Genomic DNA, 26738 nt, shown 5'->3' with positions numbered 1-26738 from the left:
TTTAGTTGAGTTTCTTTTATTTTTAAAGGGAATGAACTGCTCACATGAGGTGATTAGGATCCTTTTGAACTTTTCCCATTTTTCCTCCGTACTGATATTTTTGAGGATGTTGTCCCAATTAATGTTACCGATAGTAGTTCTAAGCTCATCAAATTTTGCTTTACTAAAATTTAGTTTCTTTGTCTCTCCCTGATAAGGCTTCCTATTGATTGACAGTTGGAAGTTGATTATATTGTGGTCGCTGTTCCCCAAGTGCCCCTCAACCTGTACCCCCTTTATTCGGTCCGGTTTGTTAGTTAGCACTAGGTCCAAAATGGCCCTCCCTCTTGTTGGTTCCTGCACAAGTTGGTTCAGGTAATTGTCTTTAATTACTCTCAAGAACTTATCACCCCTGTGAGATTTGCAGGTTTCGTTCTCCCATGTTATATCTGGGTAATTAAAGTCCCCCATGATAATTACTTCGTTTCGTTTTGACACCTCTTCTATCTGCCTTAGTAGTAGGTCTTCAGTTTCTTCTGTTGCTTTTGGTGGTCGATAGAAGACCCCTATCAGGATTTTGTTATTTTTTCCTCCCTGTATTTCAACCCACAGAGATTCCACCTGTTCGTCTCCTACCCCTATATCCTCCCGTAGCCTCGGCTTCAAGTTCGATTTAACGTACAGACATACCCCTCCCCCTTTCTGGTTCCTTCGGTCTCTTCTGAAGAGATTGTACCCCTGCAAATTCACCGCCCAATCGCACTTATCATCAAGCCATGTTTCAGTAATTCCGACTATGTCATAACTTTCATCAGTCATTCTTGCTTCAAGCTCGCCCACTTTACCGATCATACTTCGTGCATTCGTGGTCATACAATTTATATCATTTTTTTTGTTTTTTAAATTTGTTTTGTTGCTATTCGTACTTATGGCTGATCTATCAGTTCTAACTGTACTAACCCCACCCCCTGCTCGTCCCCCATTCCCTTTGCTTGGACCCAGATCGCTAATTACACTGGCTACCCCACTATTTCTCATTTTGCCCTCCCCCCCAGTCCCTAGTTTAAACACTCCTCCAGCCTTCTAGCCATCTTTTCCCCCAGCACAGCTGCACCCTCCCCATTTAGATGCAGCCCGTCCCTACGGTAGAGCCTGTAGCCGACCGCAAAGTCAGCCCAGTTCTCCAGGAACCCAAATCCCTCCTTCTTACACCAACTCCGGAGCCACTTGTTTACCTCCCTAAGATCCTGCTGCCTTTCTAGTGTGGCTTTAGGTACAGGTAGTATTTCCGAGAAAACTACCCTGGAGGTCCTTGCCCTGAGCTTGGACCCTAAGTCCCTGAAATCATTTTTGAGGGCCCTCCATTGACCTCTAACTTGTTCATTGGTGCCAACGTGCACCATGACTGCTGGATCCTCACCAGCCCCTCCCAGTAATCTGTCAATCCGATCCGCGATGTGTCGAATTCGAGCGCCAGGAAGACAACACACCGTTCGACGATCCCGGTCTTTATGGCAGATTGCCCTCTCTGTCCCCCTAATAATTGAGTCCCCCACCACTAGAACCTGTCTAGCCTGCCCTGCGCTCCCCGTCCCCGTCTCACTGGAGCAGTCATCCCCCTGGCGTTCAGAGGGCGTGTCGTGCTGCAGCGGTGCTGGCTCTGTAATGGCATCCCCCTCATCTGCCAATCGTGCAAACTTGTTGGGTTGTGCCAGTTCAGGACTAGCCTCCCTGGTTCTCTTCCCTCTATCCCTCCTTCTTTCTGTCACCCAGCTGACTGCCTGCTCCCCCTGCACTTCCGTACTACCATCCGCCCCCACCTCTACCCCAGCGAGTGTCTGCTCAGTGAGCACCAAACTCCTTTCCATGATGTCAATGGCTCTCAGTGTTGCCAGTTGCCCATTTAGATCCAGAATTTGGGCTTCTAAATGTTCGACGTGCACGCATCTTGCGCAACAGTATGCACCCTCGATCGGCTGATCAAGGACCGCATACATTGCACAAGTAGCACACTGGATGACATTGCCAGGCATGGAGCTCATCCTAATGGGGATCTACAATTTACTTGTGGAAGTAGTGAAGATAGACTTGTTCACACTCCGCTCACGCGCTGCTGCAACCGCTCAACCGCTGACCCGCTGCTGCAACCGCTGACCCGCTGCTGCAACCGCTGACCCGCTGCTGCAACCGCTGACCCGCTGCTGCAACCGCTGACCCGCTGCTGCAACCGCTGACCCGCTGCCGCAACCGCTGACCCGCTGCCGCAACCTCTCACACCCTGCTGCAACCTCTCACACCCTGCTGCAACCTCTCACACCCTGCTGCAACCTCTCACACCCTGCTGCAACCTCTCACACCCTGCTGCAACCGCTCACCCGCTGCTGCAACCGCTGCCGCAACCGCTGACCCGCTGCCGCAACCGCTGACCCGCTGCCGCAACCGCTGACCCGCTGCCGCAACCGCTGACCCGCTGCTGCAACCCCTCACCCGCTGCTGCAACCCCTCACCCGCTGCTGCAACCCCTCACCCGCTGCACCCGCTACTGCGACCACTCACCCGCTGCTGCGACCACTCAACTGCTCACACTCTGCTGCAACCGCTCACTCGCTGCCGCTCTCGCGCAAACGCTTACCCGCTGACACGCGCTCACAAAAATTTTTTTTTTTTTTTTTTTTTTTTTTTTTCCCCTCTCACAAACACTTAGACCCCCAGACACACACACACACAGAAGACACAACTAACCAGATACACAGAAGACACACAGCTCACAAACACACACAGAGGTAGAGGTAGATACTTATCAGCACACTCTGCCCTCCTGTCTCAGTTGCTTCGTTCTGGTCCCCTCCGCTACTGCCGGTCTCTGATTGCTGCCCCCGCACCTGCACCTGCTTCTGCTCCGGCGGCCGCTCACTCCACCTGTCACTCTGCCCTCCTGCTGCTGCTCCGAGACCCGCTGCTGCTCCGCTCCGCTCCGCTTCTGCACTCCTCCTGCCGGCTCCTGTCACCTTGGGGCGCCGGTATCGGCTGGTCCGTTGTCTCCCTCAGACCCCCCGCTCGTGCCTCTGCCTCGGCGCGCTGCTACTGGCGTCTGACGTCACTTCCGGAACAGGTGTGTGACATAGTATAGGGCCAGTAGTGGTGAGGCAGGGACAGTGGGAAAGGTGAAAGAGATATACTGTGTATATAGGCAGTGGGCTTTTTCAAACAGATTTGGGAAAAATACTATCTTTGGGCTGCCTGTGACTGTCTTGAGTGTACTGCGTCTCTGCTGCGGGTAGTAGTCCTAATTAATACGCAGCTAAGTGTTACAGCAGGCTTGCGCAAAATTCTTTCCTGGCTCTGCGTTGCCCGTTACATCACCGCCGTCATCCCATCCAGAGGGAAACAGTCTGCAGTAATTTTACATAGTATAGGGCCAGTAGTGGTGAGGCAGGGACAGTGGGAAAGGTGAAATAGATATACTGTGTATATAGGCAGTGGGCTTTTTCAAACAGATTTGGGAAAAATACTATCTTTGGGCTGCCTGTGACTGTCTTGAGTGTACTGCGTCTCTGCTGTGGGTAGTAGTCCTAATTAATACGCAGCTAAGTGTTACAGCAGGCTTGCGCAAAATTCTTTCCTGGCTCTGCGTTGCCCGTTACATCACCGCCGTCATCCCATCCAGAGGGAAACAGTCTGCAGTAATTTTACATAGTATAGGGCCAGTAGTGGTGAGGCAGGGACAGTGGGAAAGGTGAAATAGATATACTGTCTATATAGGCAGTGGGCTTTTTCAAACAAATTTGGGAAGAATACTATCTTTGGGCTGCCTGTGACCGTCTTGAGTGTACTGCGTCTCTGCTGGGGGTAGTAGTCCTAATTAATACGCAGCTAAGTGTTACAGCAGGCTTGCGCAAAATTCTTTCCTGGCTCTGCGTTGCCCGTTACATCACCGCCGTCATCCCGTCCAGAGGGAAACAGTATACATATATACGCTGCCTACAGTATCTGTCTGCTGTCTCAGCTCAGCCTTTAAAAAAATAGAAGCAAAATACTTAAGGCCTACTAGTGGCCTTTGGACACTTGACTGCTTCTGCGCTGGGAATTCCACTAGCTCAGTCATACGCACCTACGTCTCACTACAGGCTTGCGCAAAATTCTTTCCTGGCTCTGCTGTGCGTTCCGTAAGCGAAGTCAGCCTCCAACCACAGGCCAATAAGCGGCACATTTAATTACAGCGTTCTGTTTCTGCACTACTGGTAATACAACATGCTGAGGGGTAGGGGTAGGGGTAGGCCTAGAGGACATGGATGCGGGCGAGGACGCGGAGGCCCAAGTCAGGCTGTGGGCACAGGCCAAGCTCCTGATCCAGGTGTATCACAGCCGACTGCTGCGGGATTAGGAGAGAGGCACGTTTCTGGCGTCCCCAGATTAATCTCACAATTAATGGGTCCACGAGGTAGACCTTTATTAGAAAATGAGCAGTGTGAGCAGGTCCTGTCGTGGATGGCAGAAAGTGCATCCAGCAATCTATCGACCACCCAGAGTTCTACGCCGTCCACTGCTGCAACTCTGAATCCTCTGGCTGCTGTTCCTCCTTCCTCCCAGCCTCCTCACTCCATTACAATGACACATTCTGAGGAGCAGGCAGACTCCCAGAAACTGTCCTCGGGCCCCTGCCCAGAATGGGCAGCAATGGTTCCTATCACACTGGAGGAGTTTGTCGGAGGCTGGGGACTTCCGGCAACTGTCTCAAGAGCTTTCAGTGGGTGAGGAGGACAACAACGATGAGACACAGTTGTCTATCACTCAGGTAGTAGTAATTGCAGTAAGTCCGAGGGAGGAGCGCACAGAGGATTCGGAGGAAGAGCAGCAGGACGATGAGGTGACTGACCCCACCTGGTTTGCTAAGCCTACTGAGGACAGGTCTTCAGAGGGGGAGGCAAGTGCAGCAGCAGGGCAGGTTGGAAGAGGCAGTGCGGTGGCCAGGGGTAGAGGCAGGGCCAGACCGAATAATGCACCAACTGTTTCCCAAAGCGCCCCCTCGCGCCATGCCACCCTGCAGAGGCCGAGGTGCTCCAAGGTCTGGCAGTTTTTCACTGAGAGTGCAGACGACCGACGAACATTGGTGTGCAACCTTTATCGCGCCAAGATCAGCCGGGGAGCCACCACCACCAGCCTCACCACCACCAGCATGCGCAGGCATATGATGGCCAAGCACCCAACAAGGTGGGACGAAGGCCGTTTACCGCCTCCGGTTTGCACCACTGCCTCTTCCCCTGTGCCCCAACCTGCCACTGAGATCCAACCCCCCTCTCAGGACACAGACACGACCGTCTCCCGGCCTGCACCCACACCCTCACCTCCGTTGTCCTTGGCCCCATCCACCAATGTCTCTCAGCGCACCGTCCAGCCGTCGCTAGCGCAAGTGTTTCAGAGCAAGCGCAAGTACGCTGCCACGCACCCGCACGCTCAAGCGTTAAACGTGCACATAGCCAAATTGATCAGCCTGGAGATGCTGCCGTATAGGCTTGTGGAAACGGAGGCTTTCAAAAACATGATGGCGGCGGCGGCCCCGCGCTATTCGGTTCCCAGTCGCCACTACTTTTCCCGATGTGCCGTCTCAGCCCTGCACGACCACGTCTCCCTCAACATTGTACGCGCCCTCACCAACGTGGTTACTGCCAAGGTCCACTTAACAACGGACACGTGGACAAGCACAGGCGGGCAGGGCCACTATATCTCCCTGACGGCACATTGGGTGAATTTAGTGGAGGCTGGGACCGAGTCAGAGCCTGGGACCGCTCACGTCCTACCCACCCCCAGAATTGCGGGCCCCAGCTCGGTGCTGGTATCTGCGGCGGTGTATGCTTCCTCCACTAAACCACCCTCCTCCTCCTCCTCCTCCTCAACCTCTGTCTCTCAATCAAGATGTGTCAGCAGCAGCACGTCGCCAGCAGTCGGTGTCGCGCGGCGTGGCAGCACAGCGGTGGCCAAGCGTCAGCAGGCCGTGCTGAAACTACTCAGCTTAGGAGAGAAGAGGCACATGGCCCACGAACTGCTGCAGGGTCTGACAGAGCAGACCGACCGCTGGCTTTCGCCGCTGAGCCTTCAACCGGGCATGGTCGTGTGTGACAACGGCCGTAACCTGGTGGCAGCTCTGCAGCTCGGCAGCCTCACGCACGTGCAATGCCTGGCCCACGTCTTTAATTTGGTGGTTCAGCGCTTTCTGAAAAGCTACCCACGCTTGTCAGACCTGCTCGGAAAGGTGCGCTGGCGCAGCGCACATTTCCGCAAGTCCAACACCCTGCGCACCCTGCAACATCGGTTTAATCTGCCAGTGCACCAACTGCTGTGCGACGTGCCCACACGGTGGAACTCTACGCTCCACATGTTGGCCAGGCTCTATGAGCAGCGTAGAGCTATAGTGGAATACCAACTCCAACATGGGCGGCGTAGTGGGAGTCAGCCTCCTCAATTCTTTACAGAAGAGTGGGCCTGGTTGGCAGACATCTGCCAGGTCCTTGGAAACTTTGTGGAGTCTACCCAGATGTTGAGCGGCATGCTGCAATCATTAGCATCACCATTCCTCTTCTATGCCTCTTGAGAAGTTCCCTGCAAAGCATAAAGGCAGACGCTTTGCGCTCGGAAACGGAGGCGGGGGAAGACAGTATGTCGCTGGATAGTCAGAGCACCCTCCTGTCTATATCTCAGCGCGTTGAGGAGGAGGGGGAGGAGCATGAGAAGGAGGGGGAAAAGACAGCTTGGCCCACTGCTGAGGGTACCCATGCTGCTTGCCTGTCATCCTTTCAGCGTGTATGGCCTGAGGAGGAGGAGGAGGATCCTGAAAGTGATCTTCCGAGTGAGGACAGCCATGTGTTGCGTACAAGTACCCTGGCACACATGGCTTACTTCATGTTAGGATGCCTTTCTCGTGACCCTCGCATTACACGCATTCTGGCCACTACGGATTACTGGGTGTACACACTGCTCGACCCACAGTATAAGGAGAACCTTTCCACTCTCATACCCGAAGAGGAAAGGGGTTCGAGAGTGATGCTATACCACAGGACCCTGGCGGACAAACTGATGGTAAAATTCCCATCCGACAGCGCTAGTGGCAGAAGGCGCAGTTCCGAGGGCCAGGTAGCAGGGGAGGCGTGGAGATCAGGCAGCATGTACAGCACAGGCAGGGGAACACTGTCCAAGGCCTTTGACAGCTTTATGGCTCCCCAGCAAGACTGTGTCACCGCTCCCCAGTCAAGGCTGAGTCGGCGGGAGCACTGTAAAAGGATGGTGAGGGAGTACGTAGCCGATCGCACGACCGTCCTCCGTGACGCCTCTGCCCCCTACAACTACTGGGTGTCGAAGCTGGACACGTGGCCTGAACTCGCGCTGTATGCCCTGGAGGTGCTTGCTTGTCCTGCGGCTAACGTCTTGTCAGAGAGGGTGTTTAGTGCGGCTGGGGGAATCATCACGGATAAGCGTACCCGCCTGTCAACCGACAGTCCCGACAGGCTTACAATCATAAAGATGAACAAAGCCTGGATTTCCCCAGACTTCTGTTCTCCACCAGCGGACAGCAGCGATACCTAAACAATACGTAGGCTGCACCCGCGGATGGAAGCATCGTTCTCTATCACCATAAAAAACGTGGACCTTTTAGCTTCATCAATCTGCGTATTATATTCATCCTCATCCTCCTGCTCCTCCTCCTGAAACCTCACGTAATCACGCCGAACGGGCAATTTTTCTGAGGCCCACAAGGCTCAGTCACATAACTTTTGTAAACAATGTTTATACGTTTCAATTCCCAATTCAATAAAGCGTTGAAACTTTCACCTGAACCAATTTTTATTTTAACTGGGCCGCCTACAGGCCTAGTTACAAATTAAGCCACATTAACCAAAGCGATTAATGGGTTTCACCTGCCCTCTTGGTTGGGCATGGGCAATTTTTCTGAAGTACATTTGTACTGTTGGTACACCAATTTTTTGGGGCCCTCGCCTACATTGTAATCCTAGTAATTTTTAGCCCACCTGCATTAAACCTGACGTTAGCTCAGCTGTGCTGGGCACTGCAATGGGATATATTTTTGTACCGCCGGTGGGTTCCAGGGAGCCACCAATGCTGTCGGTCCACACGGAGTTGTAACTGCATGTGTCCACTTCTAAAGAACCCCAGTCTGACTGGGGCATGCAGTGTGGGCCGAAGACCACCTGCATTTAATCGGACGTTACCTCAGCTGTGATGGGCAATGCAATGGGATATATTTATGTACCGCCGGTGGCTTCCTGGGACCCACCCATGCTGTCGGTCCGCACGGAGTTGTAACTGCATGTGTCCACTTCTAAAGAACCCCAGTCTGACTTGGGCATACAGTGTGGGCCGAAGCCCACGTGCATTAAACCTGACGTTAGCTCTGCTGAGCAGGGCACTGCAATGGGATTTATTTATGTACCGCCGGTGGGTTCCAGGGAGCCACCCATGCTGTCGGTCCACACGGAGTTGTAACTGCATGTGTCCACTTCTAAAGAACTCCAGTCTGACTGGGGCATGCAGTGTGGGCCGAAGCCCACCTGCATTTAATCGGACGTTACCTCAGCTGTGATGGGCAATGCAATGGGATATATTTATGTACCGCCGGTGGCTTCCTGGGACCCACCCATGCTGTCTGTCCACACGGAGTTGTAACTGTATGTGTCCACTTCTAAAGAACCCCAGTCTGACTGGGGCATGCAGTCTGGGCCGAAGCCCACCTGCATTAAACCTGACGTTAGCTCTGCTGAGCAGGGCACTGCAATGGGATATATTTATGTACCGCCGGTGGCTTCCTGGGACCCACCCATGCTGTCGGTCCACACGGAGTTGTAACTGCATGTGTCCACTTCTAAAGAACCCCAGTCTGACTGGGGCATGCAGTGTGGGCCGAAGCCCACCTGCATTAAACCTGACGTTAGCTCTGCTGAGAAGGGCACTGCAATGGGATTTATTTATGTACCGCCGGTGGCTTCCTGGGACCCACCCATGCTGTCGGTCCACACGGAGTTGTAACTGCATGTGTCTACTTCTAAAGAACCCCAGTCTGACTGGGGCATGCAGTGTGGGCCGAAGCCCACCTGCATTAAACCTGACGTTACCTCAGCTGTGATGGGCACTGCAATGGGATTTATTTATGTACCGCCGGTGGGTTCCAGGGAGCCACCCATGCTGTCAGTCCACACGGAGTTGTAACTGCATGTGTCCACTTCTAAAGAACCCCAGTGTGACTGGGGCATGCAGTGTGGGCCGAAGCCCACCTGCATTAAACCTGACGTTAGCTCTGCTGAGCAGGGCACTGCAATGGGATTTATTTATGTACCGCTGGTGGGTTCCAGGGAGCCACCCATGCTGTCGGTCCACACGGAGTTGTAACTGCATGTGTCCACTTCTAAAGAACCCCAGTCTGACTGGAGCATGCAGTGTGGGCCGAAGCCCACCTGCATTAAACCTGACGTTACCTCAGCTGTGATGGGCACTGCAATGGGATTTATTTATGTACCGCCAGTGGGTTCCAGGGAGCCACCCATGCTGTCGGTCCACACGGAGTTGTAACTGCATGTGACCACTTCTAAAGAACCCCAGTCTGACTGGGGCATGCAGTGTGGGTCGAAGACCACCTGCATTAAACCTGACGTTACCTCAGCTGTGATGGGCACTGCAATGGGATACATTTATGTACCACCGGTGGGTTCCAGGGAGCCACCCATGCTGTGGGTGCACATGGAATTGTCATTGCGGAGTTGTACCTGCCTGTGACTATTTATAAAAAAACCCCGGTCTGACTGGGGCATGCAGACACCTTGACAGAATGAATAGTGTGTGGCACATGGGTTCCCCATTGCTATGCCCACATGTGCAGCTCCTGATGGAGGTGGCACAGGATTGGATTTCTCATTGCTTCTGTACAGCATTATGGGCTATCGCCCCGCCCCTTTTAAAGAGGGTCGCTGCCTGGCCGTGCCAACCCTCTGCAGTGTGTGCCTGCGGTTACTCCTCATGGCAGACGCGCTTATAAATAGACATGAGGGTGGTGTGGCATGAGGGCAGCTGAAGGCTGCGTAGGGACACTTTGGTGTGCGCTGTGGACACTGGGTCGTGCGGGGGGGGGGGGGGGTTGGGCAGCATGTAACCCAGGAGAAGTGGCAGCGGAGTGTCATGCAGGCAGTGATTGTGCTTTGTTGGAGGTAGTGTGGTGCTTAGCTAAGGTATGCCTTGCTAATGAGGGTTTTTCTGAAGTAAAAATTGTTGGGAGGGGGGGGGGGGGCCACTCTTGCCGCTATTGTGGCTTAATAGTGGGACCTGGGAACTTGAGATGCAGCCCAACATGTAGCCCCTCGCCTGCCCTATCCGTTGCTGTGTCGTTCCCATCACTTTCTTGAATTGCCCAGATTTTCACAAATGGAAACCTTAGCGAGCATTGGCGATATACAAAAATGCTCGAGTCGCTCATTGACTTCAATGGGGTTCGTTACTCGAAACGAACCCTCGAGCATCGCGAAAATTTCGTCTCGAGTAACGAGCACCCGAGCATTTTGGAGCTCGCTCATCTCTATTAGTGAACAATAAAGAGAGAAAAAAGGAAGAGGTCCGTGGGGGTCAATATTTTTCCTGTGGCAAAAGATCCTAAAGCTCCTAAGGGTTGTCCACTTGTAAACTACTGATAGTAGATCTGCAGGGTCTGCTGCCAGGCTTTGCAATAGGAACAGCACTGTCTGCTTCCTGCAGAAATCAGTTCAGTGCATGAGTATGCACTGAACTGATCTCTGCAGGAAGCAGACAGCGCCTTTCCTATTGCAATTGCCAGTTTAGAAATTGCAGGCCATTCACTTCAATTGGAACTGTGCCTGTAATACCAAGCCTGGTCACTGCAGTGGGAATGGAGCTGTCCACTTCCTGCAGAAATCAGCTCTGTGCATTACTACAATGTCCTGGCTTACAGCTGATTGGTGGGGGTCCTGAGCAGCCGGCCCCTACAAATCTACTATTGATTACTTATTCTGCTCATAGGCCATCAATAGTTTACAACTGGATAACCCCTTTAATTCCGCCCTACAGTGTTTTTACATCTTGCAGCTGCAGGACGTGTATGGAGGGAGATCGCTCTGCGACCTCTCTCCATACATCGCGGGTGTCAGCTCTTTCTTACACAAGCCGTGCGGCCGATCAGGGCTGTTAACCTTTTAAACGTCTCAATGTTCGGAGGTCCCATACACCCCCTCCCCCCCACCAATACCCACCCACGATGAGATCACAGGGAGCCGTGCAGTATGCTTATCAAGCTATTCCCGAGGGGTGGCCTGATAAACTGCCTGTCAGATTGTAGTATGATGTAATGCTACGGCATTACATCATATTGCAGGAGTGATCAAAGCATCGCTAGTTGTGGTCCCCCAGAAAGACTAAAAGAAAATGTAAAAATAAGAACAATAAAGTTTTACTAACTATTTAAAAAAAAAAGTAATATAAGTTTAAAAAAAACCCTTTTGCTATATTGATAATAAAATAATCTAAATAATAAAACAAAAGTATCTATTTGGTATCGCTGCGTCCTTAAAAGTCCAATCTATCGAAGTAATGCATCATTTATCCCACACAGTGAACATCGTTCGAAAAAATAAATAAATAAACGGCAGAAATGCGCTTTTTTGATCACCCTGTCTCCAAGAAAAAATGTAATAAAAAGCGATCAAAAAGCCCTATGTATTCAAAGATGGTACCAAAGGAAACAACGAGTCCCACACAACTGGACGGAAAAATAAAAAAGTTATTGTGCACAGAATACTGTATGGATATGGGCAGCACCTACATAGACCTGATAGACATACAAAAAAATCCTCCCACTCTGAAGGGGGAGGTTCCCCAGTGGTGGAATACTGGGGTATAAGCTCCACCCTTGGAGTCCCAGGACAGCCTGTCAATCACTGGAGGTAATTCTTCATTGAAATTGTGTGATCCCACCCGGAAGTAGTTTATCTTCTTTATTCTAAATGTCACAATACGCAAATGAACAAATGTTGTCCCTCAAACAGGCGGTCAAACGGCACATGCAACACATTTCAGTCACTTAATGGCCCTTGTAAAGCATAAAAATGATCTTACAATGCAGATATAAATAGAGCGACGTCTACTCACCATGTTTACAACATGACTCGGTGTTTCGTCGCTTCGTGATGACGCTCTACATTGAGTATGCGTCATCGCGTCCAACATGGTGAACCTCCCCCTTCAGAGTGAGTACCCAGAATATTGTTACTGTTCTCCTATTTGAGCGCACAGCAAAATTATCTAACTCTTATTGTGCAAAGAAGATGGAGACAGAAGATAATTTTTAAAAATGAAATATCTTAACCCCTTAGTGACGGTCCCCTCGGGATTCTACGTCCTCAGTAAGTGGGCTTTAATCCTAGAGGACGTAGAAACATGCATCCTCTTAGGATTAATGCCCACTTGGCTGAGGACGTGACAGCTCCATGCTGTCGGTGCCCGCAGGTAGCCGACAGTATGGAGCTGTCATCCTGAGCTGCGAGCAGTCCCGCCCGGCATTGCAATCAGCGCTATCCAATGGATAGTGCCGATCGCAATAAAGTAAATAAAACTGTGAAAAAAGTAAAAAATTCAGCTGCCCTGATGGATCGGATCCATCAGGGCAGCTGAAAATACTCACCCGGCTTGTCCGCGATGTCCCGCGGTGAATGGGTCCTCCGGGACCTGGCGCCACTCTTCTGCGCATGCGCGCCAGACGTATGACGTCACGCGCAGAAGGCCAGGAGCCCCGGCAAATTCAAAATCTCCTGGTTCCTGGCTCCTGAAGGTAGCCGGGAACCAGGAGATGTAACTGGAGATCAGTAGCGGCGATCACGAAAAAGTTCAAAAAACTTCAAAAAAAAGTACAAGTTTCACCTCCCTTCATGGATCCGATCCATGAGAGGAGGTGAAAATACTCACCTCAGGTCCGCCGATGTCCCCGGTGTTCCGGGACCTGAAGTCCCCGTCTGCGCATGCGCGCCCGATGTCAAACTTCAGGCGCGTGCACAGAGGGGCTCGAGCTCAGGGAAATTTAAAATCCCTTTGCTCCTGGCTGCCATGTGTAGCCAGGAGCAGAGGGATGTCACTGCAGAGATGATCACTGTTATCCTATGGATAACAGTGATCATTTCAAGTAAAAAAAAAGTGTAAAAAGTAAAAAAAAAAGTTGTAAAAAGTAAAAAAAAAGTTAAGAAAGCTTACGTTTCATCTGCTCCCACGGATCATATCCATGAGGAAGGATGAAATGACGTACCTAAGGCCCGCGAATTTATCCTCGGACCCAACCCCAGCTCCTGCGCACGCGCCCGTCGCCAAAATGGGAGGCGCATGCGCAAACTTAGCCGAAAGCCTGGAGATTTCATGGGGGGCCGCGGTGAGCGGTTCCTGATCACGTGTTCGCCGTTATCCAATGGATAATGACGATCGCGTAAAAGTAAAAAAAAGGTCAAGCTTCATCTACCCTCACCAATGCGATCGGTGAGAGGAGATGGAACTTTTTACCGGAGGCCTCCGTATTTGCACCCCGACGCGATCTTCCTTCGTGAACTTTCCCGGATTCTGCACATGTGACCGCAGGCAAAACACCGGACACATACGCAGGAGGCGGGGAGCCCAGGAAATTTAAAATCCCCCTGCTCCCAGCGGTCGCCGAGAGCCTGGAGCAGTGACCTTGTTAAGCGGTCGCCAGTCACGTGATAAAAAGTTAGCGATCTACCTTTGGCCGGTCTCACATGACCGGATAGGAACTACGGATTCCACATGCGTCTGATCCGTGGTAATACGCAGATCAATCGCATTGGATTACACAATTCCGCTCACATTAGCGGGTTGGAATTGCGTAATCCACTCGCAGAAAAGAGAACGCAGCAGGTTCTATTTTACCGCGGATATCCACAACATAGAGCCCATTGTGCTCCATGGTCGTGGATATACCCGCTGCCCATATGCAACTACGTTGTGTACGGGCTGCGGGTCCCCGTGTCATCGCTAAGCGATGGTGCGGGAAATACAAACAACAACAAAAAATGTACTGCGCATGACCGCCTGTGTGAGTAGGAAGTTATGTGCAGTACATTACATGGTCGTACGCAGGGTCACAGCCGGGCTCACAGATGGAATCCGCTACAGGCCTCCGCAAGCGGATTCCACATCCGGCCGTGTGAGCCCGGCATTATTCAGACCGCTACCTGTAATCCGTAATTTACAAGAAGCCCCGGGAACGCTCGCCTTCATGCAGTTCCAGGAGCGGCTTGTTGAGCGTCTTCTGTGTGAGACCACCGCACCTCATCAAGCTTACGGAGACTCACAGAGCACCACTTTTTACACCTCATACCCGCTACTGAGGTCATGAAATACCCCCCAAAAAGCATGAGAGGAGGGAGGATACACGGTTTTATTGCCCCATGTACCCATCCCAACTAGCCTCCGTAATTACATTCGTTAAGGGGTCTAGTTTTGAAAACGGGGTCATTTGTTGCGGGTGCTCTTTGGTTTTGGCCGCTCAAGATCTCTACAAATTTGCTATGGGGCCTAAAACGCCTTCAAGCTAAATTTATGTTCTGAAAGACACTGACTACTCCTTTCGTTTTAGGCCCTATTGTGCATCCAGACATAAGATTAGGGCAACAATGGGTATATTTCTGAACACAGGAAAAACAGGGGTATCCATTTTGGGGTGTCAATCCTCATTTTCATGGGCACTATAGGAAAAAAATGTGTCTTTAAAATGACATATTTGCAAAAATATGAAATTTTATTTTTTCTCCTCTAAATTGAATTAATTCCTGAAAAAAACTGTGGGGTCAAAATACTCATGACAGCCCTCAGTGAATACATTAAGGGGTATAGTTTTTAAAATGGGATCATTTGGGGGGGTATCTATTATTCTGACACTCATGAGCCTTTGCAAACTTGGCTTGGTGCAGGAAAACAAAGTGTTCCTCAAAATGCTGAAAAGTAATGTTAAATTTGTACGTCATCTAAATGGTTAAAAAAACAAGTTTTTCAAATGTGCATTCAGAATAAAGTAAACAGATGGAAATATATATCCTAACAAAAATTTGTACAGTATGTTTGGACATATTTGAGATATTACAGTTGAAAATGTGAAAAAATGACAATTTTTTCAAACTTTTTCCAATATTGGTACTTTTAATAAATATACACAAATTATATCGGTCTATTTTTACAATCAAAATGAAGTACAACATGTGGCAAAAAAAAACAATGTCTGAATCACTTGGATATGCAAAACCATATTATGCTATGTTGAACGACGCATGTCAGATTTCCAAAATTAGGCTCCGTCACTAAGGCGCAAACAGGCTTCGTCACTAAGGGGTTAAAAAAAGAGCAGTAAAGCAAAAAAAAAACTATATAAGTTTGGTATTGTTGTAATAGTACTGACCCATAGAATGAAGTTATCATGTCATTTTTGTTGCAGTTTGAGCGCCAAGAAAACAAGACGCACCGAAGGATGATTTTTTTTTCAATTCTCTATACTTAAAATTCTTTTAAAGTTTTTCAGTACATTATATAATATATTGAATAGCACCATTAAAAAATACAACTCGTCCCGCAAAAAACAAGCCCTCATACAGTTAGCTCGATTGATAAATAAGGGAATTACAATTTTTTGGGGGAGGAAAAAACGAAAATAGAAAAAAAACAAAAAAGTTAATGTTCATGCCCCCTTCCTTCTGATTGGATTGGGATGGCTTAATAAGCACCAGGGCTTTTGTCTACCACTCAGTTGATGTATGGAAGCAATTTTCATGATGGTTGAGAGTCCTGGATAAACTGAAATAATGGTATGAGACCCCCACCATGGGACATGTCCAGCCTCTTCTGCATCTTCTCTCTATCCCTGCAGGTGGTGACGATGCCGGAGTATCTGAAAAAGCGTTTTGGAGGGGACAGGATCCAGTTGTACCTGTCTGTGTTGTCTCTGGCCATGTACATATTCACGAAAATCTCGGTAAGTTCTATACGAACATGGCGCTGCATCCACTTATATACTGAACCTCCCACAAGGACGATATGTGCTCCGATGGGGTGGAGTAGACCTTGTATCCTGTATGTGCATGATCATAAGGTTGTATTTGCTCTTGTGAGCTCTGTGCATTCTGAGACAGACCGACTCACATGTGAATAGAATCCATGAAATCGTACATTATAAAATAAACTCTTAACCCTAACTTGAAATAACGACTCAGACTACTGCTTGGGATTTAATGGCTGTGGCATTTATTTCCAAACGGGTTTAACAATTAAATAACTCCATAAATTGTATCAAACTGAATAGTCTTGCTCATACAAACCCAGACTATTCCACCAATAAATTGTATAAACTGATTAGTCTTGGTCGTATGAACCCAGACTATCACCATCAAATATAAACTCAACCACTGATGCCCACCAGCCGAAGGCAGGCGGCAAACCCCCTTTTGAAAAATGCCCGTGACAGCCTCACGAACTCCACACAAACGAGCGGAAGGGCAGGACAACTTGGATTTCTCCTCAGACTGAAGGTCGCATCCAGCTGCCCCCCCTTTATAATACCTCTTCTTCTTTCTTCCACACACACACACACACCTAGCCAATCCCTCTCCTGTCTAAGGCCTCATGTCCACGGGGAAAATCAGGCCCGCTACGGATTCTCCATGGAGAATCCGCAGCGGGTCCCTCCTGCCCCGCGGACATGAGGGCTGAAAATAGAATAAACTCACCTGCTGCAGGCCGTGCGTGTCTTCCCTTCTTCCTGGCCGGATCCTCTTTCTTTGGCCCGGTGGATGTGCTCGGCACGCCGGCTGTGTGCCGCGCGCATGCGCCGGGCACATCTGCCGGGCCGAAACAAGAAGATCCGGCCGAGAAGAAGGGAAGACATGCACGGCCCGCAGCAGGTGAGTATATTCTGATTTTACGTCTTCCGCGGATTCGGACGGCTTCCATAGGCTTCAATAGAAGCCTGCGGGAGCCGTCCGCGTGGGACACCCACACCAAATGGAGCATGGTCTGGATTTTTTCCTGCACGCGGATCCGCGTCTGCAGGGAAAAATGACATCCGCAGGTATTTAACCACCTGCGGGTGTCTAATGCATCCCTATGGGGCGCGGATCCGCGTGCAGGAAAAACGCGATGGATTTAAAATCTTAATTTGCAAGTGGACATGAGGACTTAGGCCTCATGTCCACGGGGAAAATCAGGCCCGCTACGGATTCTCCATGGAGAATCCGTAGCTGGTCCCTCCTGCCCCGTGGACATGAGGCATAAAAATAAGAATTAACTCACCTCTCGTACGCTCCGGATCTTCCCTTCGCCGCGGCTTCATCTTCTCTCCGTCGCGGCCGGATCTTCTTATTTCGGCCCGGCGGATGCGCAGGGCACGCCGGTTGCGTGCCCCGCGCATGCATCGGCCCGAAGAAAAAAGATCCGGCCGTGACGGAGAGAAGATGAAGCCGCGGCGAAGGGAAGATCCGGAGCGCGTGAGTAAATTCCGATTTTTGTCTCCCGCGGATCCGGACGGCTTCCATAGGCTTCAATAGAAGCCTGCAGGAGCCGTCCCCGCGGGAGACTCGCACGAAAATGGAGCATGGTCCAGATTTTTTCATGCTTCATTTTTTTTAAAATCACTTTTATTGACCATCCGCGGGTATTTATCTACCCGCGGGTGGTCAATGCATCCCTATGGGATGCGGGACCGCGGGCAGGAGAAGAGTTAAAATCCGCTGCGGATTTTAATTCTTCTTTTGCCCGTGGACATGAGGCCTTAGGGCCTCACTCAGCTGGCAGATTCCAGCTGTTCCCGACGAAAATCATTGTCCAATCAACTCTTGTCACGAAGGCTCAGAAAACTTTGCCAGAATTCTGGCACAAACCAAAGCTCCTGTAATTAACCCTATAGATACCATTAAAACCTGGCTAACCTAACTAACTACCTCACTGCTCCAGATTCCATACGGCCCTAGGACCTTAATGTTCTATGGCCGTACATTATTTTCAATAGTGATTTTTTTTTGCTTGCGCTGAGATCAAAAATCACAGTGTGTCCTATTTTAGGGGGGGGGGGGGGGGGGGCGATTTCACTGTGAGAATTGTTAATTATTTTCTAAAGCAGTGTGAAAAAAAATCGCATCCCACTAAGATACCATATGATTTGCATGCGAGTATGTTTTTTTCCATTTTAAAGGGGTTGTCCGAGTTGTAGCATTTCTGTAACGCCAGCTCCCAATACTCTAACAATACTCTAACTTAAGAAATAAGCGTGTCCTGTGCCGCTGCTCCAGGTCTCCCCTCTGATGTTGCGCTTACAGGCTGCCCCAGCCTGCTTACAGGATGTCACTGGTGCTGCAGCCAATGACAGAGCTCGGTGATCGTTCACAGGCTGCAGTGCCTGTGGCGTTCTGTGAGCTGGATGGGTCTGCAGACTGTAAACAAGTACCTGAACAGAGGATGGACCACCGGCGGGACACAGTGGGGGTGGGGAAGGGTGAGTATATGGTTATTTGTTATGTTACTGCATAGGGAGCAGGTTTTACGGAGATGCTACAACTTGGAAACTCCTTTTAACTTTGGAACCACTTGTATTTTTCATGCAGGCGAAAAAAAAATTCAAGAAGATCTGATGCATAATGCATGTTTTCTGCACATGTGCACTGCACACACTTGAAAATCGCACTTAAAATCGCAGGTTTATGAGTGCGATATCTGTGTGATTTTCTTGGATCTATATCATATTTGCCTGTGTAAATAAAGCCTTAGGCCAGACTCGCATGAATAATCTGGATTCCGCATGCCCTGCATACCTGCTTTTTATGAACTGCGGATGACCGCAGACACTCGCTGTCGGTCATGCGCAGTACAGATTTTTTTTTTAACTATTAGTTTTTCCTGCATCGCTGCTAGGCGATGAAGCAGGTACCCGCAGCCCATCCGCATTGTTAATTGTGTATGGGCTGCGGGATGGACGGCCTTCATTAATTGCAACGGAGGCCGTGTGTGCGGAGTCCGCAGCAAAATAAAGCATGCTGCAATTTTTCCTTTGCTCGAGTGTGAAGGAAAAGATGATTTTACATACCATTGAATGCATGCTATTTGCTGTAGATCCTCCGTGCGGACGCGAACCGTGGATTCCGCAATAGATATCCGCCCGTGGCAGAACGGCCTTAGGGCCTATTCACACGAACATATATTGGCCGGCTAATATACGCTAACGTGTGATGCACAGGGCGGCATATACACAGAGAGCCGGTGAGGGGGAGGGAAGGGCTGTATGCCCCCGCCTGACGGTAAGGGGAGGAGGCGGGACAGGGCGGGATGCTAGTGTGCTGAGCTCCTGCCCCTTGCCGCTGTTTGCTATGGCGGGGTGGGGCTAAGCCCCACCCCGTCCCGCCCCCTCCTACTGCAAACAGCGGCAAGGGGCAGAGAGGAGAAGAGAAGGGGGACAGAGTTTAGCAGTAATGCTGCTAAACTCCCTCCTTCCTCCCATCTCCTGCAGCTGTCATTGGAGTCAATGTAGCTGCCGCCGCTGACATAAGAGCGCCCGGCCGGGCACTTTTACACTGCAGAGATACGCTCCTGTGCACTGATGCGTTGTAAACCAGTGCATCAGAGCTGCAGCATATATTGGCGTGAAAACCCGTCCGATATACGCCCATGTGAATAAGCCCTTAAAGGGGTTGTCCCGCGCCGAAACGGGTTTTTTTTTTTTTTAAACCCCCCCCCCCGTTCGGCGCGAGACAACCCCGATGCAGGGGTTAAAAAAACCACCCGCACAGCGCTTACCTGAATCCCGGCGGTCCGGCGTCTTCATACTCACCTGCTGAAGATGGCCGCCGGGATCCTCTGTCTTCATGGACCGCAGGGCTTCTGTGCGGTCCATTGCCGATTCCAGCCTCCTGATTGGCTGGAATCGGCACGTGACGGGGCGGAGCTACACGGAGCTACACGGAGCCCAATTCAGAAAAGAAGAAGACCCGGACTGCGCAAGCGCGGCTAATTTGGCCATCGGAGGGCGAAAATTAGTCGGCACCATGGAGACGAGGACGCTAGCAACGGAGCAGGTAAGTATAAAACTTTTTATAACTTCTGTATGGCTCATAATTAATGCACAATGTACATTACAAAGTGCATTATTATGGCCATGCAGAAGTGTATAGACCCACTTGCTGCCTCGGGACAACCCCTTTAAGCTTGGAGAAACTAGAGCAGGTCATGGAAGAAACCATGTGAGCAACAACTAACGGTGCACACGGACAAGCGTGAGCAGCTCCGTGGATTTGACATGAGCATGTGGAGTACACATCTAGAAGAAGGGCTTCTTCAGGCCATATATATAACATTGTATTAGGTTTTACTACTTTTTTCACAGTATAACCACTTTTTTTACAAAGCATTTTTGTGTCTCACCACATTCCAAGACCAGCTTTATTTTTCTGTTGACAGCGCTGTGTGGGGTCTGTTTTTTGCAGGATGACTTTATTGGTACTATTTGGAAGGATACACAGCTTTTTGATGACCTTTTATTCCTGTTTTGGGGAAGTGAGATCATTTTTTTTACGGAATTTGCCAAGCTGGATATATAATGTAATATTTTACTAAGGACCGCTATAAACTTAGTAATTCCGACTGCACTTCAAATAGTTGTAGCTCCGGTTCTATTGGTGCTATGAACAAACTTGGCTTTAAAATTACACCAAAAGCATTGATAGAACCAGAGATACAGTCAGCTGAAGTAGAACACGCTGTTAGTCCAAAACTGTAATGTCCTTTCCCTGTAGAATGAATATGGCTGGGAGGAATCTATAGGAGGGAGGGTAAATAAATTCTGTGTTTATGGTCGGAAGTGCTTCTGCAGTTGGTTATTAGCTGGTGGGACATCTGCTCAGTGTGGCGGGTGACCGGTTGGTGGGATATCCGCTATGTGAGATGGGGGACTGGTTTGAAGGACATCTGCTCTGTGAGATGGATGACTATTTGGTGGTATGTCTTTAGGTGTGGTTATTAACTAGTTGGTAGGACATCTGCTCTGTGAAATGGGTTAATGGTTGGTAGGACATCTGCTCTGTGAGATGGGTGACTGGATGGTGGGACATCTGCTCTGTGTGGTGGGTGACTATTTGGTGGTATGTCTTTAGGTGTAGAGACTGGTTGGTAGGACATCTGCTCTGTGAGATGGGTGACTGGTTGGTGGGACATCTGCTCTGTGTGGTGGGTGACTATTTGGTGGTATGTCTTTAGGTGTGGTTAGAGACTGGTTGGTAGGACATCTGCTCTGTGAGATGGGTGACTGGTTGGTGGGACATCTGCTCTGTGTGGTGGGTGACTATTTGGTGGTATGTCTTTAGGTGTGGTTAGTAACTAGTTGGTAGGACATCTGCTCTGTGAAATAGGTTAATGGTTGGTAGGACATCTGCTCTGTGAGATGGGTGACTGGATGGTGGGACATCTGCTCTGTGTGGTGGGTGACTATTTGGTGGTATGTCTTTAGGTGTGGTTAGAGACTGGTTGGTAGGACATCTGCTCTGTGAGATGGGTGACTGGTTGGTGGGACATCTGCTCTGTGTGGTGGGTGACTATTTGGTGGTATGTCTTTAGGTGTAGTTAGAGACTGGTTGGTAGGACATCTGCTCTGTGAGATGGGTGACTGGTTGGTGGGACATCTGCTCTGTGTGGTGGGTGACTATTTGGTGGTATGTCTTTAGGTGTTGTTAGTGACTGGTTGGTAGGACATCTGCTCTGTGAGATGGGTGACTGGTTGGTAGGACATCTGCTCTGTGGGATGGGTGACTGGTTGGTATGACATCTGCTCTGTGAGATGGGTGACTGATTGGTGGGACATCTGCTCTGTGTGGTATGTCTTTAGGTGTGGTTAGTGACTGGTTTGTAGGACATCTGCTCTGTGAGATGGGTGACTGGTTGGTGGGACATCTGCTCTGTGTGGTGGGTGACTATTTGGTGGTATGTCTTTAGGTGTGGTTAGTGACTGGTTGGTAGGACATCTGCTCTGTGAGATGGGTGACCGGTTGGTGGGACATCTGCTCTGTGTTGAGTGTGACTATTTGGTGGTATGTCTTTGGGTGTGGTTAGTCACTGGTTGGTTGTACATCTGCTCTGTGAGATGGGTGACTGGTTGGTAGGACATCTGCCCTGTGAGATGGGTGACTGGTTGGTAGGACATCTGCTCTGTGAGATGGGTGACTGGATGGTGGGACATCTGCTCTGTGTGGTGGGTGACTATTTGGTGGTATGTCTTTAGGTGTGGTTAGAGACTGGTTGGTAGGACATCTGCTCTGTGAGATGGGTGACTGGTTGGTGGGACATCTGCTCTGTGTGGTGGGTGACTATTTGGTGGTATGTCTTTAGGTGTAGTTAGAGACTGGTTGGTAGGACATCTGCTCTGTGAGATGGGTGACTGGTTGGTGGGACATCTGCTCTGTGTGGTGGGTGACTATTTGGTGGTATGTCTTTAGGTGTGGTTAGTGACTGGTTGGTAGGACATCTGCTCTGTGAGATGGGTGACTGGTTGGTAGGACATCTGCTCTGTGGGATGGGTGACTGGTTGGTATGACATCTGCTCTGTGAGATGGGTGACTGATTGGTGGGACATCTGCTCTGTGTGGTATGTCTTTAGGTGTGGTTAGTGACTGGTTTGTAGGACATCTGCTCTGTGAGATGGGTGACTGGTTGGTGGGACATCTGCTCTGTGTGGTGGGTGACTATTTGGTGGTATGTCTTTAGGTGTGGTTAGTGACTGGTTGGTAGGACATCTGCTCTGTGAGATGGGTGACCGGTTGGTGGGACATCTGCTCTGTGTTGAGTGTGACTATTTGGTGGTATGTCTTTGGGTGTGGTTAGTCACTGGTTGGTTGTACATCTGCTCTGTGAGATGGGTGACTGGTTGGTAGGACATCTGCCCTGTGAGATGGGTGACTGGTTGGTAGGACGTCTGCTCTGTGAGATGGGTGACTGATTGGTGGGACATCTGCTCTGTGTGGTATGTCTTTATGTGTGGTTAGTGACTGGTTGTTGGGACATATGCCTCTATCGCTCATGGATCTGTTGTCTCTGTTCTCCTCTCAGGTTGATATGTTCTCCGGAGCAGTGTTCATACAGGTGGCATTGGGCTGGAACATTTACCTGTCAGTTATAGCACTTCTGATCATCACCACAATTTACACAGTGACTGGTAAAGTATTAGCCTATTAGCCATGAGGAAGGGGATGCTTGTTCTGTCTGTCTCTGCCTCCTCACCCTTTTCTCAGCGGTACCTATTACGACGCCCCCATCTCCATCCGGTAATTTCACTCATAAATGAGTCCGTGAACGACTGCCTGTTTGCAGTGAATGGAGGCGGGTGGCCAGAAGAGATCTTTCATGCACTCCACCTCCATTCAGTGAGCAATCATCAGTCCTGTGTGAAAGCAAGGACCTTAGTCGATGGGGCAGCCTTTGGAGAACTCCAGCATGGCCTTCTTCGCATCGGTAAACTGTAGCAGTCTTGTATGGTGGTTATTTTCTGTGGGCCGCTGTACTCCTAATATACTTCATCTATAGATGGTAAAGTTCTTATTTACCGTATATCCATCCACATCACCTGCTGTCTCTGCGAGTGACCCATAAGGATCTGCATTATACTGATGACTGCCTCCATAATGTATCTCTGAGGGCCTCTCGTCCCTCCTCCATGACATAAGGACGCTCTCTTTATAAGGTGATTTCTCTCTTTCACTGTAGGAGGTCTCGCTGCACTCATGTATACAGATACAGTGCAGACATTTGTCATCATCGGTGGAGCTTGTATCCTTGCTGGATACGGTAAGTACATAAGTCTGACGGCCCATTTATCCCTGATGTCCTATCAGGGATAAAATGGGCCGTCAGACTTATGTACTTACCGTATCCAGCAAGGATACAATCTCCACCGATGATGACAAATGTCTGCACTGTATCTGTATACATGAGCTTGCAGCCGAGACCTCCTACGTGAATAGAGAGTTAATCACACTTATAAAGATGAGGTACATTATGTTCCATGGAGGCGGGAAGAGAGGAACCCTCAGAGCTACATTCTGGGGTCATTCATAGATCAATTATGACCATGCTTGAGCTTCTTACTTAAAGGGTCACTTAAAACACATTTTACCTTAACTGATTGCCTGTCACATTCTAGAGGTCTCCTCTGTGTATTGCAGCCACTTTCCTGCAGTGCAGCCCCTTGTCTGATGCTTGTCAGGCACCATGATGATGGTGAGATATGTTACTTTCAGTTTCATATCTATTCCATGATGCATCAGTACAACATTAGCTAGAGACTATACCATTTCTGCCTTTTGGAGGGACAGTTAAATTATAAATATAATCTTCGATATTCATCTACATAAGCTACAGCCCATAAATATACAGTAGGATGAGCTATGATCTCCTCTAATATAGCTGTGTGATCATCATCAGTAACTATGACAGGAGTGTCTGTATCTCCTCAACACAGTTTCTATGGTAGATCCATGTAATGGTGCAGCGTCCGAGGAGTGGGCCCTAGCTTAGGAGACAGCGGGAATTAATTGTAGGCCTTGTCACAGTAGCCCTACTGTCTCCCACCCAGAAGGTAGCCAGGGGCCCATCCAACAGGGCCTCGGAAAGACTATTAAAGTGTGGGCAACCAGGGATTTGGTTACCTGGTTTCTTCTGCTGGATTGTCACAGGTGACGCCACTGTTCCTTCCTCTGCAGTGATGCTGGATTATAGAAAGATAGTCCACATACAGAGTAGCTGAAAACAAAGCCAGGAACAGTCAGCAATGTTGCTTTATTTGTAATCCAATATTAAACAGTTCAAAGGTACATAAATCGAATACAGCACGGCTATAGATGGAATTAGTAGTGAGACAGGGAGGCAGAACACAGGATGAATATCAGGCCCACAGTCCTAGTTATCTGTACAGCTCCACTCCTGGAAAATCATACACTCTTTCCTCTCTGGACTCTCAATCTGTCAACACTTACACTGTCAGATGCTTCTCAATGCTGCATGGCAAACTCCTCTTGCTCACAGGGGCTTTCACTTATCCCACGGTCTCCTGAAATATGATAAGTCCAAGGGAGATGTGTGATACATTTCTGCCTCCTCCATTTCCAGTAACTTAGGTCAGACTACTTGCAGATGGACTGGCTAGACTAGCTGACTCGCTCGCACTGACATTTAATGCTGACTCTACTTGCAGACTGTCAAACTAGACTACTACCATTACTTCTCCTTTGCACTCACTCTCTTTCTGCTCTGCTCTGTCACACTCACACGGTGCAAACATTAATATATTGCATGGTCAGGTGACCACAGACTCACAACACAGAAAGGATACATTTCCAGACAGAGACAGCTCATGCAGATATTAACTCTTTCAGTACTGCGTAGGTGCACCATACATATTCCATGCACACAGAAGCTGCAGACAATACAAAGGCATAAGACAAATATGAAAGACTTTCTGAAGTGGCCTATAGGTCTGGCCAACTACAATGGCATCACACACACTGAGCATCTGATTAGAAAATGAATCCATAACCCAAGTAGATCTGAGCGTGTGAGAAGTGAGATCACATGACTATCTGAGGAGAAAAAGACCGTAAGGGCGGACACCCACTGGCGTTTTTTTCTCCACTGCGCTGTGAGAGTAAGTGAAAACTCTCACAGCGCAGTGCGAGAAAAAAAACGGGATCACTCTGGGATATCGCCAGTCTTTTCAATGGGGCCAGCGGCAGCAGCACTAGCCCCATTGAAAAGATATGGAGAATACCGCGGACTTCTGCCACAGCTATCACAGCTGTGACAGCTGTGGCAGGAGTTTCCTTCATCCCTTCATGAGTTTTCATGTGTTCTCGCAGCGCAAGAAAGAAAATATCGCCAGTGGGTGTCAGCCCTGAGTCTCAGACAGAAAGAAATAACTAACCAAGATAACACTAACTGACTTATATATACTGGGGGAGCTACATAATGAATTAAAAAAAAATCGCAACCCAATTTAGGGTCCAACAATTTCTAATTCTTTGAGGTTCCAGGTGACTTTTGAAGAACAGCTTTACTGCACCTTGTAGCATGTTCCATGCAGTAGTTTTCCCTTTTGTTGTCCTTGCAGCTTTTCTGGAGGTTGGGGGCTACGATGCGCTTATGGAGAAGTACATGAATGCCATTCCACATAATCTGGGTAATATGTCTGCTCAGTGTGCATCTCCGCGGCCGGATGCTCTCCACTTGTTACGAGATCCGTACTCCGGGGACTTGCCATGGCCAGCTTTGATAGTGGGTCTGAGCATTGTGTCCACATGGTACTGGTGCAGTGACCAGGTGAATGCTCATCATCAGAATTGAAGTCGTATTTCATGCCACCCTGGTAGTGATGCGCAGCTGCAGCCGTGCATGGGCCGACCTCTATAGTGGTCCTATATATTAGGGGCTGTTTGCATCATGTTTTTAATGTACTTTTAGCAGATCAAACCAAGCAATACGGTAGAAATAAATCCAGCTCATCGGCTGCTTCTCAGCAGCCAGGACGGAGCGTGGAGACACTCGAGCAATGCACTGAAATATGTGCAGCTTGGCCAGAAGATTGTGCAAATTTAAAACCAAAAAACTTCATTTAACATCTAGAAATGTAATTGGAAAAGAAAGCGCAACACCAACTGATGCATTACTGGCACTGGACATAGGGCACC

General features: G+C 49.4%; 1 protein-coding gene across 1 annotated transcript in view; it reads left to right on the top strand.

The window, feature by feature from the left end:
• SLC5A2 (solute carrier family 5 member 2) overlaps positions 1 to 26738 on the top strand; it is a 64353-nt gene that overhangs the window by 16820 nt on the left and 20795 nt on the right. The window contains exons 5-8 of the mRNA XM_066577133.1: positions 15902 to 16006; positions 23110 to 23215; positions 23764 to 23844; positions 26162 to 26370. Coding sequence (XP_066433230.1) covers positions 15902 to 16006; positions 23110 to 23215; positions 23764 to 23844; positions 26162 to 26370 — 501 coding nt within the window. The remainder of the gene's footprint in view (positions 1 to 15901; positions 16007 to 23109; positions 23216 to 23763; positions 23845 to 26161; positions 26371 to 26738) is intronic.

Source organism: Eleutherodactylus coqui, chromosome 8 (assembly GCF_035609145.1).
Source record: "Eleutherodactylus coqui strain aEleCoq1 chromosome 8, aEleCoq1.hap1, whole genome shotgun sequence".
NCBI classification, from domain to species: domain Eukaryota; kingdom Metazoa; phylum Chordata; class Amphibia; order Anura; family Eleutherodactylidae; genus Eleutherodactylus; species Eleutherodactylus coqui.
This window is presented reverse-complemented; position numbering and strand designations above follow the sequence as displayed.